Raw genomic sequence first — 17,397 nt, forward strand, 5'->3', positions numbered from 1 at the left:
GAATACAATCTCTCTCTCTCTCTCTCTCTCTCTCTCTCTCTCTCTCTCTCTCTCTCTCACTCAGGAGACAGACTCTCTCAAAAGAGTCCCTGAGTTAGGCAGTACCTAACAAGTTGGTATCAGAGCCAAGATTCCAAGCTGACAACATGGAAGGAGGAATGCAAAGAATATCGCTGATGTCAAAGAAATGTCAAAGAAATCAAAGAAATCTTTGCATCCTTGCTTGAACGATTGGTACATGCACCACATGCGCCGAATTAGGAAGAGCGCAATGACACCAGTCATCAAAGCGGATCAAGAACAACAAGAATTGAGTTTCCCATCTTCGCAGGGGAATATCCCACATCTTGGCTTCTGCGAACAGAAAGATACTTCGATTACCATGACACACAAGGATTTGGTCGTGTTCCATTAGCTTCTGCACACCTGGAAGGAGAAGCGATCGTCTGGTACCAATGGTACTGGCGACGACACCCAAGGGCCACATGGGCAGACTTCACCGACGCCTTAACCATGCGATTTGGAGTCTCAACTTTTGAGAACTATGATGAAAGCCTTGCTAAGCTACGAAAAACCAGCTCTGTCCAAGATTATCAGATGGCATTTGAAAGATTGATTGTGTGCATGCAAAGATGGCAAAAAAATGTGCTTGTCGGTAGTTTTGTTGGTGGACTCGGGGAAGAATTGCAGTTGGAGGTAAAAGCCATGCAACCCACCACCGTTCTTGAAGCAGTAGCCTTAGCTCGACTACATGAAGACAAACTGAATCGGGCAAGAAGGATTAATCGACCTCTGGGAATTACGATCAGACTAGGTATACCAAACCTAGAACCAGGTATCTTGGGTAGACTAGAGCCCAGATCAAGAGTAGGAATCACAGGCAAGGATGCCAACTCTGGTTCAAGCCTTGGCTTAGCCAAGAGGTTAACCTGGGTTGAGATGCAAGCCCAACGGGAAAAGGGCCTTTGTTATGCATGTGGAGACAAATTCCGGTCGGGCCATCGCTGTAAGATCCCTCAAGTTTTCTTCCCTCAACCTGAAACGAATATATCGAGCAATCAACAAACATTGAAGAGCCAATGGACAACCAAGAATGGGGGCAATGGACAAAGGAATACCCGGAAGTATCCCTGCAAGCCTTGACCGGTCTTGCTTCTTCTCAAACTATGAGAGTAACTGGACTGGTACAAGGGCGCCATGTGTCGGTTCTAATAGACAGTGGCAGCACCCTCAATTTCATTACCCAAACATTGGTTAGACAACTAGGGATTCCGGTCCAACCATGTACAGCCTTTTGGGTGCATGTAGCTAATGGGAGCAACCTGGTGTGTGACATGAATTTGAAGTAGATCTGCATCCCCTAGAAACCAGTGGAGCAGATGTAATTCTCGGAATCCAATGGTTAAGGCAAATAGGGCTGGTGATATGTGATTGGGCCCGTCTCACCATGGATTTTCAAGTGGGCAGCTCACATGTGCATATTCAAGGGAAACTATCCAAGGGTCCCGGACCTATTAGTCTCGCCTCTCTAAGGAAACAGGCAACAGACCCAACCCACATCGTTTTAATGCAGATAGACTCCCACGGGAACAACCCCATTCTAGCCCAAGGAAGCAGATCCGAAGAAGGTCGCACACAACTACAACAACTACTTCAGAAGTTCTCAGTGATCTTCCAAGAACCTAAGGAACTACCACCGAAGCGTGCCCATGATAATTGCATTCCGTTGCTGCCCGAAACTGCACCCACAAATGTAAGGCCCTATTGTTACCCCTATTTTTAGAAACTAGAGATTGAGAGGCAAGTGCAAGATATGCTTGACGGAAAAATCATACAACCCAGCCAAAGCCCATTCTCCTCGCCAGTATTACTTGTTATAAAGAAGGATGGGACATGGCGGTTTTGTATAGACTATAGGGCTCTAAACAACATTACTGTGAAGGATCGGTTCCATACCGGTAATCGATGAACTACTAGATGAACTCGGCAAGGCCACCATATTCTCTAAACTAGACCTGAGATCGGGATATCATCAATTTCGGGTCCATGAGGGAGACATCCACAAGACTGTCTTTCGTACACACGAAGGGCATTATGAATTTCCGGTTATGCCGTTTGGGTTGACCAATGCGCCAACTACGTTCCAAGCCCTTACAAATGACATATTTTGACCCCACTTGTGCAAATTTATACTCGTTTTTTTTATGATATACTTGTATATAGCACTACATGGGACGGACACCTAGTACATCTACAAATCACCTTGGAACTGCTAAGGATTCATAAACTCCTTGCAAAGGAGTCAAAATGTGCATTTGGACAAAAACAAGTACACTATTTAGCGCACGTGGTCGAAAACGGCATTGTAGTAGCAGACCCGGAAAATATCTCAAGCATGATAAATTGGCCCCGACCTCAAAATGTTAAGGAGTTACGAGGCTTCTTGGGTTTAATAGGGTACTATTGGCAATTCATTAGAGGGTATGGACTGATTACTACCCCCTTGACAAGTTTACTTAAGAAGAATGGGTTCTGTTGGACTAGGGAGGCCCAACAGGCCTTCGAGACACTCAAAACAACTGTCTCATCCCCACTGACACTCGCACTTCCAGACTTCTCAAAGGACTTCATCATTGAATGTGATGCGTCGAGCCAAGGAGTTGGTGCAATCCTCATGCAAGAAGAAAGGCCACTAGCATTCTCCAACAAAGCAATGACAACACAGGAATGGGCCAAATCAGTATACAAACGTGAACTGATAGCAATTGTTCTCGCAGTTCAGAGGTGGCGTCCCTTCCTTCTAGGAAGGAGGTTCATCAAACGAATTGACCACCAGAGCCTGAAATTTCTATGGGAGCAGTCCGTACCATCCTTGGAACAGTAGCGATGGATAGCCAAATTACTTGGCTATGAATATGTCATTAAATACAAGGCAGGGCACACTAACAAGGTGGCGGTTGCATTGTCACGCCAGTCACAACTATTTCCATTACTTCTCACGGGCCCAACATGTTCCATCATGGGCCAGCTAAGGGAAGAAGCTGAAAGGCATCCACAACTAAGCAAGTTGCGTTCACAGGTCCAAGAGGACCCTACTAGCCACCTCGGGTACACAATGGAGAATAACTTGCTTCTGTATAAATGCTGAATGGTGATACCATAGGATTTAGGCCATATTCAGTAGCTCTGGAAGTGTTCCACTCATCCCCAATAGGAGGACACTCTGGGATCCTACGCACTCACAAGAGACTAGCCACCCAATTCCACTGGAAAGGCATGCCAAATTCGGTCCAAAAATTCATAGCCGAATGCGTGATTTGCCAAAAAAATAAGGCGGATACCCAGTCTCCAGTAGGACTGCTACAACCACTCCCAATTCCTACACAAGTGTGGGCAAATATATCCATGGACTTTATAACGGGGCTCCCCCTTTCCAAAGGCAAGTCCGTCATTCTCATAGTGGTTGACAGATTCACTAAATACTGCCATTTTCTCCCTTTGTCCCACCCCTTTACAGCCTCCATGGTGGCTGAGATTTTTAATAAGGAGGTGGCATGACTGCATGGTACCTTTAACTCTATTGTCTCAGACCGCGACCCTATTTTTATGAGTCGTTTCTGGGCAGAACTTTTTCGACTACAGGGAGTGAAACTCTTCAAATCTACCAGCTACCACCCTCAAACAGATGGGCAGAATGAGGTGATCAACCGAAGTTTGGAAACCTATGTAAGGTGCTATGCAGGGGATAGGCCACGTCAGTGGCTCAAGTGGCTCCATTGGGCAGAATGGTGGTACAATACCACGTATCATAGGAATAACTCCCTTTCGGGCTCTATATGGATAGGGCCCACCTCCCCTACTCCCATATGAGAAAGGGTCTACAGTAGTTGCAGCAGTAGAAGACAAACTCCTCCAACGAGATAGGGTGTTACAAGATCTCAAATCCCACCGCCATTGAGCCCAACAATGGTTGGCAGACTCCTACAATAGAAGGCACAGGCCTGTCCAACACCAGATCGGGGAGCAAGTCTTCCTTACATTACAACCATACAAGCAAATTTCAGTAGCAGGCCACCGGTGGAACAAACTGAGCCCTAGGTACTTCGGCCCATTTCGGATTGTGGAACGCATTGGGTCGGTGGCATACAGGCTCAACCTCCCAGCAACATCAAAATTACACCCTATATTCCATGTATCCCTATTGAAGAAATGGCCAAAAACAGGAGCAATAACAACCACCACCCTCCCATCATTCTCGGAAGATGGCCAAGTTCAAACTGAGCCCACTCAGATAACAGATTTTAGGTGGATACGCAAAGGGAATCACATCGAAATAGAGGCGTTGGTGGTATGGCAAGTTTCCCAATTGAAGATGCAACTTGGGAACCTTACTTGGATTTATAGAATAGATTCCCACATCTTGACCTTGAGGGCAAGGTCAGTTTCAAGGAAGGAGGGATTGTTGGGATGTTGTAGATACAGAAGCAGTAGACACATTCGTAGGCGAGCCTAACCACCGTGGTCAGCAGCAGCATGTTATGGACACACCGTCCGGCAGCGCGCCGTGGCACAGTCATAGGCAGCAGCACGGACAACTCGACAGTGCGCAGCATGCACCGCACGGCAGCAGCACGCACCACACGATAGTAGCACTAGATAGCAGCATGCACCGCACGACTGCAGCACGCACCACATGGCAGCAGCACTGTGAGATGCGTGCACCGCCCGGCAACGGCAGTAGAGCGGAGCCCACACAACAACTCATCAGGGTGGGTCCACACTTATCTTACCACAATAGCTCTGCCTGCCAACTCACCGCCAACTACATCATTCCTCATCCCTTATCCTTATCTTATCTTCTTAAGTAAGAGTTGTGTTACCATTAGGAGTATATAATTAGGAGTTTGAGTTTGAGTTGGATTACCTTAGCCTAGCCGAATCCAACAAGGAATTTCCTTCTGTAATCTCCTATTTAAGGAGCTACGAATTGAAGTAAAGGCATTGAATTTTCGATCAAGGAAAGAGCTTAGGAGAGTTAGGGTGATCTCTTGGACAAATCATCCCCTAGTTCGCCACAATAGGGTCAGCACGTAAAGGGAAGGGCAAGGGAAGGCTAGCCCCGTGACGAGATCCTACGCACGGGCCCATAACATTTTGGTATCAGAGCCAAACGTCATGGGCGATATGGAGCAGCTATCATCCAAGTTCCACAAACTGGAACATAGGCTAGCAGAGACCAACATGGAGGTTCGTGAAGTCAAGGAAGATGTCCGGGAGTTGCGACGCCTACTGGAAGCATTCCTCTCCAACAAAGAAAGGAGTTTTGAGGGAATCGTCAACACAAACAGTCACCGTCCGGACTGGGTAGAGGCATCCAGCGAACAATAGATCGCTGCCCCGACAACCGCAGTTATTCCCAAGTGTAGCCGTTTGGAGTTTTCCTCAGACAACGGCACCGGCGACCCACTGGGATGGCTGTACCGCTGCGAGCAATTCTTTCATAATCAGCGCACGGAGGATGAAACTGTAAAGTCTCCTCCTTTGGCTGGGGACAATGTCATGAACATTATATTGGTACCTTCAGAATGCACTCCTGGGTCGAAGACAGGTGGACTTGGCGATGTTGCTGGGGCTTTACCGAAGGCTTTGGCTCGACGTGGACATAGAGTTATGGTTGTGGCACCACGGTATGGTAACTATGCAGAAGTCCAAGAAACAGGAGTGTGCAAGAGATATAAGGTGGATGGGCAGGATATGGAGGTAACTTTCTTTCAAGCTTATATTGATGGCATGGATTTTGTGTTCATGGACCGCCCTATGTTTTGCAATATTGAGAAAAATATATATGGGGGAGACCGAGAGGATATTTTAAAACGCATGGTTCACTTCTGTAAGGCTGCTCTTGAGGTTCTCTTCTGTAAGTATACCCAATGCGTTCTTGTGATCCACAACATAGCACACCAGGGTCGTGGTCCAGTAAGCGATTTTTGTTATGTGGATCTTCCACAAAACTACATAGATCATTTCAAACTACATGACCCAGGAGGTGGGGAACACTTCAATATCCTTGCAGTTGGCCTGAAAGCAGAAGAGCGTGCAGTCACTGTAAACCATGGTTACGCCTGGGAGCTGAAAACTAAAGAAGGTGGATGGGGTCTGCATCAAATAATAAATGAGTGTGATTGGAAGCTGAAGGGCATCGTAAATGGGATCGATGCAAAAGAATGGAACCCACAGTTGGACGTTTACCTGGCATTGGATGGCTACACCAATTACTCTGTGGAGACTCTTCAGACTAGCAAGCCTCAATGCAAAGTAGCTCTACAAAGGGAGCTTGGTCTTCCTCTTCGGGAGAATGTTCCTCTGATTGGGTTCATTGGCAGGCTTAACCATCAAAAAGGTGTCGATCTCATTGCTAAGTCCATTCCATGGATGGTGGACCAGGATGTGCAACTAGTCATGTTGGGCACTGGGAGACCCGACCTGGAACAGCTTCTCAGACATTTTGAGAGTCAACACCATGACCAAGTCAAGGGTTGGGTTGGTTTCTCTATGAAAATGGCTCATCGAATAACTGCTGCTGCAGACATCCTACTCATGCCTTCTAGATTTGAGACATGTGGACTAAACCGGCTTTATGCACTGAGCTACAGGACAGTCCCTGTTGCCCATGTTATTGGTGGACTGAGAGATATTGTGTAGCCGTTTGATCCATTGGTAGAGTTCCAAGCCACATAGAAGGAATTCGAGCTTGAGAACAAGCTCGTAGGCGAGCCTAACCACCACGCAGTAGCATGTTATGGACACACCCCCAGGCAGCGCGCCGTAGCGCAGTCATAGGCAGTAGCACGCACAACAACCCGCACAGCAGCACACACCGCTTGACAGCGCGCAGCACGCACAGCCCGGCAGCGCGTAGTACACACCGCCCGACAGCAACACTAAGAAGCAGCACGCACCACACGACAGCAACACTAGACAATAGCATGCACCACACGGCAGCAGCACTGTGAGACGTGCACACCGCCTGACAGCAGCAGTAGAGCGGGGCCCACACAACAGCTCATCAGGGTGGGTCCACACTTATCTTACCACAACAGCTCTGCCCGCCAACTCACCGCCAGCTACATCATTCCTCATCCCTTATCCTTATCTTATCTTCTTAAGTAAGAGTTGTATTACCATTAGGAGTAGGTAATTAGGAGTTTGAGTTTGAGTTGGATTACCCTAGCCTAGCCAAATCCAACAAGGAATTTCCTTTTGTAATCTCCTATTTAAGGAGCTAGGAATTGAAGTAAAGGCATTGAATTTTCAAACAAGGGAAGAGCTTAGGAGAGTTAGGATGATCTTTTGGACAAATCACCCCTTATTTCGCCACAATAGGGTCAACACGCAAAGGGAAAGGCAAGGGAAGGCTAGGAGTTTTCCCCGTGGATCGCCCCGTGACGAGATCCTACGCACAGGCCCATTAAATGGGACATAAATAAAAGGAATACAAGTGTACAAGAAAAGGCCACGCCAACCTTTGAAGAATGTAACTAACATCCAACCAGTAGAACAAACTAAATAACAAACTGGACAAGTGGAGAGGCTGCTATAACAGAATTGTAACAACAATATATAAATAAGGAAAGGAGGTTATGAGGGGATTATTGATTTAGGAATACAACCCCTCTCTCTCTCTCTCTCTCTCATGAGGCAGGCTCACTCGAAAGAGTCCCTGAGTTAGGCAATACCTAACATATACCCTTACTCCCTTTGCTCCAAACCTCACCCAATGTTCTTGCTTTTTTTATTTTTATTTTTCTTGTCTTTTAAGGCACCAAGGCAAGGCTAGTCAAGGGGGCGCCTTGTCACCTAGTCACCTATGAGGTGGATTTTTTTATATAAAAAACATAAATCCTAGGGTAGTTCCTTAGGTACCATAGCCATATTTCCTTAATAATTATTCATAATTTTCATAAGACAAATATAGAATTCATGTTAAAGTATAAAAAATCAACATATTCATGAGTAGAAAAAGAAGGAAAAGAAAATTAAAAGATATAGGGGTTGAACTCTTATTTTTGTTATAGCAAAAGAAAAAAAGAAATAGTAATAGTAGTAGTAGTAGTAGTAGAAAATGTGTTGATTAGACAAAATTTTAAGTTCATCCTTACTTATTGGTTCGGGTTTTAAAGTCTTTGAGGGCTCAATACAACATTTAGCAATGTTTGTATTGATTAAATCCCCTAACAAATAAGAAAATAATAATAACAAATTAGTATATATACACACAAAATGAATACTTTAATTTAATGGTGCCTATATTATAATTATAATCTCAAAAAATAAAGAATAAAAAGTATTTTACAATACATAGTACAAAACTGCTTGGTGATTAGGCCTTGGTGCCTTGTCACCTAGGTGTAGCTTTGACAACTATGATGATGTCATCTAATTGAATCACTCTTCAAACATCTCACTTTCCTAAACTATCTCCTCCACCTAAAATATCTATTAAATATTATTTCACATCCCCAATAATCTATATCTCTCACTTACACCAATAGAAATTAAGTACTTGTCACTTTGTCAATTTGAAAAGAACTCATTTTTTGGGGGAAAAGTATTTGGTTTTTAACAAATTCTTTTCCTTTTTGCTCATTTTTACCCATTCTTGTCCATTTTAAAATTTCATCTTGAGTAAGAATGAAAAAGAATGATAATATAACCAAAAGTGGTAATGTCCAACTGTCCACGAAAACAGTTTCTCCTTTTCTCTTGCACAATAATATAGAAATTGTCTTATATATTTCCCCTCTTGTCAATCATACAAGAAGCTCCCAAGTCCCATTGCAATGAAGATAGTACTTTCCAATTGCTTGTATATTTCGCCCGCATTTTGGCTCTAAAAGTTAGTAGAACTTGTCTGTGATTATTGTCATTTTACACCTTAGTTCTTACCCTTGTTTATACGATATGATTGGGTTAGCACCAAAAACCATACACCTCCCATTTAAGAAACACCTGCACAACAACACAAGGTGACCCCCATGATGTGGACATGTAGCATCTTCCCAGCAAATTGGAACACTTAACGCAAAATCCCTCAAATATTAGCCAAACCCATCCTATGGAGTATAGTAAATCTGGATGCCCATATCCAACTCTGCTCTTGAAAGATAAAATAAGAAAAAAAAAAACAGCAAATGAAAAGGGGTTATTATTGAATTGCTAACTAGTAACTAGTACACATGGACAAACTACATGAAATTTTTTGATTCCTTTAAGGATTGGTTCTGTACAGAAATCCTAAATCTGAATAAACTACAAATCCTAGAAAAACTAAACAAGACAAGACCCTATAAGATTATAGATCTAGATGGGTTTCGTGCTCCACTGTGATAGAGCCAATTATGATACCAAGTCAAAACTCCGAAAGGTGCATGCATTACAAAAGCATTGGATCTGGCCCCTCAACCAAGGACGACATCTGTGATAGAGCTCAAATTAGCTTTTTGAAACAGCTGATCAGCAGCCCCTCAACCAAGGACGACCCCCTCCAACAAAGCATTGGATTTGGCCTCACCACGATGCAGCTAATTGCTGCTGATGTCATGGAAGTACTCCACAGGTATTGAAGGAGGGCAGTACTTTTTCGCCACAAATTTATACTGGTAACAAAGGAAATGTTTTGACATATAACAAAAACATTACTCCAACGTAAGCACACACAACTTGGGTGAATTATATGAAATTTCAGAAGGGTGTTTTGATTACCTTGTGCTGACTGTACTTCTCCCTAATAGCAGGTAGACTGGTGTTAAAGCTGTTACAAAATAGCCTATGGAGCATCTTGACACACTCGCAGAGCTCAGAAGGTTTATACTGTGTGTAATGCCCCAAGGTAGCATTCTATACCACAAAAAGTTATGAACAAATTATGGATGGATAAGAAGTAAATCATTGGATATGGGTATCCAAGAAATAGGAGAAGAGTGCATCGGCAACTGATCAGAACAAGGATTTTCTAGCATTCACGGAAATACATACCCAAGGTCTCTTCAGAGGAGACAAAATAAAATTTGCCAAGAAAATTGCAGAAGCAGCTATCATTGATGGAGCATAACAAAGCATACTGTACTCCAGGAGTGACAACTCTGCAAGGTAATTGGCCATGCACTCGAGATGCAACAGTGGAAGCTGAAACAAGAACAGATGAGACCACTCAATAAGAGCAAGATGATGAACCGGGCATACTACAATAACAATAGTTAAAAAGCACATACCTCGCTGCTTCCTTGAGCAACACGGACAAATCGCCTTTTTTTTTGTGAATTAAGCAAGAAGTCAGCACCATGCACAACATTTAAAAACTGACACTAGCTATCTATAACATGAACCAGAGAATCATACCTCAGAAAGCATTTGGCCGTGGGAGCTGTCATTTCAAACTTCAAGTAGTTCAAAACAGCAGCTTCCATTTGCAATACCTGGTTTTATTAAATTGCAGACTTGTTTAGAAAAGAAAAAGAAATACTGAGAAGAAAGCATCCACTGATGAAAATTTGACCAAAAAGGAAAGACCCCACACCTCGTCCTTGAAGTATGTGTTATCAGTAATGTAGCAAAACTCTTCCACCTGAGGTGCACAAATCTCCTCGTACTTGCTGAGAAAGTTTTTACTATCATAAATATCCATTCTAAATCACTCATCTCGCACACATCATGCGAGAAACAGTGCACCAAAAACAAGAGACGAAAACAAAGACAAGAGAGACCAGAAATTGGATCTTACGCTGCTATCATCATGCAGGCAACACCAAGCAACTGCAATCGTTGCCTATTCATCACATTGCCTGAAAGATACCGGTCAATGTAATTAACAGTCAAATATAATGTATCCGGTACAAGCCTGTATTCTTCAGCAACCTGTGGAGGAAGATTCGTTATCATTTGAATGACAGAAAAAAGAATGTCCAGAATCGATCACTGTTGTACCAGAAAAACAAATTTCTGGTACAAGATTGCTATATAATTTAACATGGTCTACCTCAACAAGCCAATCGATCAATATTGCGCGCATGCTGGCATTTATGTCCTTCTGAATTTCCTCCATGAAGTTTGTGGAAGGTCTTTTCTTTGTCTGTCAAAAATTCGGGGAATAAGGCATAATTAGCATGGTCCACACAAAAAACTTTCCCTCTATGTATCAATATGATGAAATTTGATTAACTCTCAGTTTGAGACATTACTAAAGAGAAAGACTATCAGCCAACTAAATAACTAGGAAGAAGACAGAATTAATGATATGCATGCCACTCCCAACTGAACAAAAACAACTAATACCTGAGATGTGTGAGGATATGAACAATGTTCAGAAACATGTAGTACATATTATATTTTTTATTTTTTAGATCCAAGTAGAGAGCCAGTGTATGAAGGTCTGAATAATGCAGGGAAACACACAATACATAATCTCCAAAAGAACAGAAACAGTTAGTACCTCAGATGCACGCAAGTGCTTGTAAATGTCACAGGCAATTGTTGCACACAGCTGGGGATCCTTATAATTGTCGTCAATATCGATTATTTTATCATTTGTATCCATCTCCATAAGTATATCTCTCTTGCACAGATTTTCTGAGAACAAAATTTAAAATGAAATAAAATGAGGGCCGTGGATAACACAAATTCTATTTACCAAAAAAATCTAAAAACTACAGTCAAACAAAAGGAACAAGTAAAAAAAAAGATGAATAGAGATTAGAGTAGATAGAACTTAGAAGATAAAACCTGGAGCAGATTCCACATTCTCCGAGATGTAGAGATTGTTACATGTTCTCCTCTCTATAGATGCAACTGCAGAAGCATCAGCATTGTCTATATATTCGATGTCAGGACTTTTCAGAGAATCACAAGTAGACATAGTCTCATCCAAGGATGCTGAATCTCCATCTGACCGACTGGGAGATATGTGTGCATTGCAAGGGGCAATGGTAGCCAAAACACTAGAAGTAGGTATATCAATTTTTGTGACAGAAGCATCCTTCCTAGAAACAGCAGTAGCTGATTTAACAGCGGTGGATGCAGACACAGAGCTCCGAGGCAAGCTTGTAGGACGTACATAAGTAGATCCTTTTTTCAACTTCACAGTTTTAGATTCTGATGGCACCTTCAATATAGGAAAAGATTTCATTAATTTCTTTAACAAAAAAGATGAAAATCAAATTATATGGAATAGACCATTTATCATATCAAATCAATCTCGTTAAACTGCAAAACTCAGCCGGTTCCAGCACAACCTCCTGGAGGGCTTTCAGTCCCCAAGTCAACCGGATATCGTAGGAGGCATATTCCTAGTTTTACTAGTTCAAACTAGCTTGACAGGCTTGGTTTTATGAATATAATTTAAATAGCATGCATTTGACAATTCCAGACTATACAAATTGGATGGAAATTAAAGAGTGTTCCTAAATCTACCTTACTAAATTCTGAGCCCTAATGGATAATTCATTGTTGAAGACCAAACTAACTGTCGTTTTATGTAATGAAGTCAATGGAAAATTTTTCAAGTAGCCAAGGTAGATGATCGGATACCTACAACATATTATATCTGTTATCCCTCTTGGTAGGAAAGTTCAAGATTAAAGGTTTAAATATAAAATTGCTAAGACCGCAGAATTTTGATTCCAATAGGTGAGATAGCTCTTTTTCCTTGCAGAACAGTACAAAGATGAGGTAAATATACCCAAAATTGACTGAAAATATAGAATCTTTTAAGGTAGAACTGAAATTGCTGTGGTTAGTCAAATCAAATAATATATGAGGTCCCCTTTAAATATCTCTACTTGGGTTTTTTCTTATGACTTGTTAATTGTTAACTGAAGACGATTAGAAGGAGCAACTATTAGTACATCACATAGTATTTAGGAGCAGCAGTTATAGAATTTTTATTGGGTGATCCAGTCATTCTTCATCCCCTCTTATGCAAAATTTTGCTGGACCAGTTTCCAAGAAACGGTGAGAATGATCTTGAAGTCGAGTGAATCACCAAGAATTAAAATCGAAATACAGGGCCCATTACCAAATGTGTAAAAGAAGAGAAACAATCAAGCATGCAAATAAACAGAAACATTCAGATATTAAAAGTTTCAAGTACAATTTAATCGTCTTTAACCCAAGACGAAATGAAACGAAAGGAAAAGAGAAGAAACCCATAAATGCTAAAAAAAACGCAGAGTAGAGTAAATGTAAAAGTGAACCATTCCCAAGTCCTGATGATCATAATCAATGTAGTCACCATGACCATCTGAATTATGCAGCAGGTTGAGGGAAAACAGAAGATAAAGAAAAAAGAGAGAAACCCCAAAAATGCGATAGAATTATTACGTACAAGAAACAGCTCTCCAAGAATCCTATTAAGCTAACACACGCACCTGATTCCCAACTGTTCCAGAGTTTCGAACAGGGTTCCGAGATAAATGGGTCTGGTTCGTTAGGTTGCTGAGAGCTGGCCGTTTCTTCGCCTGCTGCGCCAGAACAGCTGGAACCTTGCTGGGGTTCTCGGACGAAGATGCAGGCCTCTTCGTTGAGGAGGAATAAGGCAAAGAAATCGACGGGCGACGACTTTGGGTAGACATATCAGTCAGTTAGTAGAAAGAAGCACGCAAAGAAGAGAAGCGAAACCCTAAGTCCCAGTCACCAAGCAGAAACCCCCTCTACTCGAGCTTCTTTCTTGCTCAAAGAACGCAGAGAAGAAAGCTGAGAAGACAGAATGCTACAAACATACAGAGAGGGATAACGAATCCAAAACCCTCAAAGAGAGGTGCGGTGTTAGGAGGCGTTGCTGGCCGCTGGGTTCATGGAGTTGGAGGATTTTCTTATGCAAATGCTCCGCAGTCCGCAGAGGCGCAGAGCAAACGCAAGAAAAAAAGGAAAGAAACGGCAGAGAGAAGAGAGGAGAGAGAATGCTACGTGAACAAGAAGAGCGTGAGAGAGCGTGAGAGTGTATAATATTATAATCCTTTTTTTAATATTACTTTTGAGAGGGAAAACCAGATGATTTGAATTAGCCTAGGCAATACGTGATCGTGACCGTCCGATCTTCGCAGAGATCGTTATGCGGAAGAGCGGAGCTCCCAAGTCAGTCTGTCTGTCTCTCTCTTTCTCTCTCTCTTTTGAATTTTGAATTCAAAACTTATGTACGTTGTCGTTTCCCCATCAGGGTAAAGTGTAGAACGCATGTAATTCTGATGTCTTAAGGGTTGGAGATCTGATCGTTGACCATGTGGGCCACCTTATGATCTTACGGTTGAAATCCGTTGATATAATACTATTCTCGAGATAAGGAGTAGCAGCAGGTGGAGAATTGGATGTCCTTACTTCAGGCCAGCTGCTGCTGCTCAATAACAATAATGAAGACAACCGAAGAGATGAAGCTTGTATTGTTGTATTGTTGCATGACAAAAGAAGGAACAAAGGCCATTCATTCAATTCCAATTCAAGATTGATCCAATAAGCTCGGGGTGTTGTTTTTGTAATAGCAAGTTAGAGACGTGTCTGGGCCTGGGGCCTGGGGCCACAGATGCCTGATTTTAGGCCAATCCGTATCATTGTATTAGTAGTGGCCAATGTTTTAAAGAACGACCCAAAATCAAAACCATTCTGACTTTCTACGTCTATTGTTCGATTTGAACGGGTGGTCTATTTTGATAAAAATAAAAAAATAATAATAATTAAAATAAAAACGGTTAAAACTGTTGAATGGATCAGTGGTTCAACCATCCAGATTAATGGATTATTGATTAATTCAACAATTTTTTGTCAAGAATTGAGTTTAAAGTAAAACGAAACTGGTTGTTTGGATGATTCCTGAGCCAAATGATTTGACCGATCAAATCAACAAAAGTTCAAAAACATTGTTAATGGCTACTGACTACCCCTAAATGATGGGCTCCAATTCAAAGGTGGCAAATTATAAGGGCCTGAACTCTCAACTCAAATAGACCCATCACGTTTAATTCCAACTCCAATTCAAACTGTTCTCACGCGCCCTCACATTGGTGCATTGGAAATATATTTCTATAAATAAAAATATGCAGATATGGAGGTATTCCCAATGCATGGCTGCAAAGGGCTGTGTGAACGATTTTGTGAGGACCAAATCCGAATACTATTGACCAAAGATCAAAATATCGGTATACCTGATATCCAAAGTTGTGGTATCAATATGTATTTATATGACTGACACTCTCTTTTTTATATTTTTTTATTATTTAATTTATAATCATTAGAGGTTAAAAAAGAGAACTCCAGACTATTAAATATAAGAAAAAAAACCCTTTGTATCAATGTTTCCATGCATATATAGATTTATCAATACATATACAATGCGCCCAACATTTGAATATTTGGGGTTGTTCTTTTTTTGAATTTTGAGAGATGGAGGAGTTGGTCAAACACATATTCTTTTTTTAGATTTGTATGGAGACTAAGGAAAAATATTTTCTTGGGTAAATAATACAAGTCCGGATCTCCCACGCCATAAATTTTGAACACATGCCCATTAACATGTGCCTCTTCTTCACATGTGCAGAATTGCATGTGAAGTCAAAATGTTGTAATGGGATGGACTTAACATCAGAACTTAGAATTCACCCATTACCCCAATTAATTTTTAACCTAAAAATAATTACTTTTCCCTTCCCAAGAACCCTAATAGTGTTTCGTTCTCTCCATTCATTCTCTACAGTGTACTGTTTCAAGAAACTTTACAGGCAACCGGCAACCAATAACCGACGATGTATTCACCGGCATATTATTCTCTTCATACTCCTTCAGTTAGCATTCTTCTTCTATTCTCCACAACATCCTGTTCCAAGAGATTCCACCGATATCCAGCAACCGGCAATCGAGGACGTGCTCACCGATATACCGGTAGTTATGTAACCTCAACCAAGGGAAGAGAGGATTTAATTAATTAGTTAATTAATACAATTGATTAGATAGAGAGGTCAATTTATCTACAAGGAGCTGGCATCTGGGTTCCCCCAAAGTTTGGTTGAGCATTAGAACACAAGGCCAAGGGAGCCAAATCATCGGGTTTGGTGTTGTATTTCAAATCGATGTCGAACAGTTGAATGTCTTCATAGGGCGCCTATTTGCTGCACGCGATGTTGACTGCAACCTCTGATGCCCAGGTGCCTTTAATATTCTTGAAATGAACATCGCTGATCTTTACACGAGATGGCTGCCGGCCAGAAAATAAAACAGAATCAATCAATGGTTCCGACTTCTGAGTGATGAGTATATATAGTAAATATTTTCTATATTGGTTGAGGATACTTAACCACCGGTGAATCGGTGAGCACGTCTTCGATTGCCGATTGCCGGATGTCGATGAAATCTTTTGGAACAGGACATTGTGGAGAAGAGAAGAAGAAGGTTAACTAATGGAGTATGGAGAGAATAAGTTGCCGGTGAACATGTAGCCGATTGCTGGTTGCCAGTTGCCCGTGAAGTTTCTTGGAACAGTACGCTATAGAGAATGAATGGAGAGAACGAAACACTATTAAGGTTCTTGGGAAGGGGAAAGTAATTATTTTTATGTTAAAAAATTAATTGGGGTAATGGGTGAATTCTGAATTGTGACACGATGGACTTAATGTCCGTCCCATTACATCCTTTTGACTTCACATTCAATTCTGCACATGTGAAGAAGAGGCACATGTTAATGGACATGTGTTCATTATATAGGGTGTGGGCATGGACGTGGGTAGGAAGCTGCGGGCAGGAGATCCGGCCACAAGTGGTACACATCTCTCGAATGGATATATAACTTTCCCACCTGGGGGGAAATTGCCAACACTTGGATGGGACAAAAATGCTCCTTTTAATAATAGATGTTTATGATTAAAATAGACATAATAAAAAAAAACATGATAAATGCACTTGTTCGTATAGGAAATACTTTACTGAAAATACCGAAAACCACACAAGTCCATAACTTATTGATGATGATGCACAATCCGGTCGGTCTTAGTCGCCGGTAATCTTGCCTCTGATGGAGTCGAAGATGCCTGAAACAAGGAAGAAATTGGACACTTCCAAGGAATAACCCGATAGGGATACTCCGAAACTCAAGTTAATACTCTTGAGAAGGGAAAAATAAGAGACTTTAAGACCAGAAAGCATAAATATCACATACCTCTTTCTCTGGGGAAGAAGGTCTTTTATAACCACCTGGCGCACTCACTCCCAAGTCTCTGCCAAGTCAGGTATAACCGCCTCTGTGGGGGGCAGACATAACCGCCATTGTCCTCTCCGTTAGGGCCGTCTCTGCCACAACTGGGATGGCAGTAGCAGGTAGTTGTTACGGCATGATTTCCATCTGTCAGATCCAGACCAGTCAGG

The 17,397-nt window shown here is 42.0% G+C and overlaps 1 protein-coding gene and 1 pseudogene across 1 annotated transcript; one reads left to right on the forward strand and one right to left on the reverse strand.

Moving 5' to 3' along the window:
* Positions 1–5,175: 5,175 nt before the first annotated feature.
* On the forward strand, positions 5,176–6,738 carry LOC148846680 (granule-bound starch synthase 2, chloroplastic/amyloplastic pseudogene; annotated as a pseudogene).
* Positions 6,739–9,183: 2,445 nt separating this feature from the next.
* Positions 9,184–13,999, reverse strand: CYCA1;1 (Cyclin A1;1). The gene is made up of 11 exons (XM_088953727.1): positions 13,422–13,999; positions 11,779–12,157; positions 11,489–11,625; positions 11,036–11,128; positions 10,781–10,914; positions 10,577–10,652; positions 10,399–10,475; positions 10,272–10,305; positions 10,036–10,185; positions 9,763–9,897; positions 9,184–9,656 (listed from the first exon to the last, which is right to left on the reverse strand). The coding sequence occupies exons 1-11, from the start codon at positions 13,623–13,625 to the stop codon at positions 9,582–9,584; spliced, it is 1,494 nt and encodes a 497-aa protein (XP_088809853.1). The 5' UTR covers positions 13,626–13,999; the 3' UTR covers positions 9,184–9,581.
* Between the last annotated feature and the right edge of the window lie 3,398 nt (positions 14,000–17,397).

The sequence above is a fragment of the Nelumbo lutea genome, chromosome 7 (genome assembly GCF_056320005.1).
Source record: "Nelumbo lutea isolate HS-2025 chromosome 7, American lotus-T2T, whole genome shotgun sequence".
In the NCBI taxonomy this organism is placed as follows: Eukaryota; Viridiplantae; Streptophyta; class Magnoliopsida; order Proteales; family Nelumbonaceae; genus Nelumbo; species Nelumbo lutea.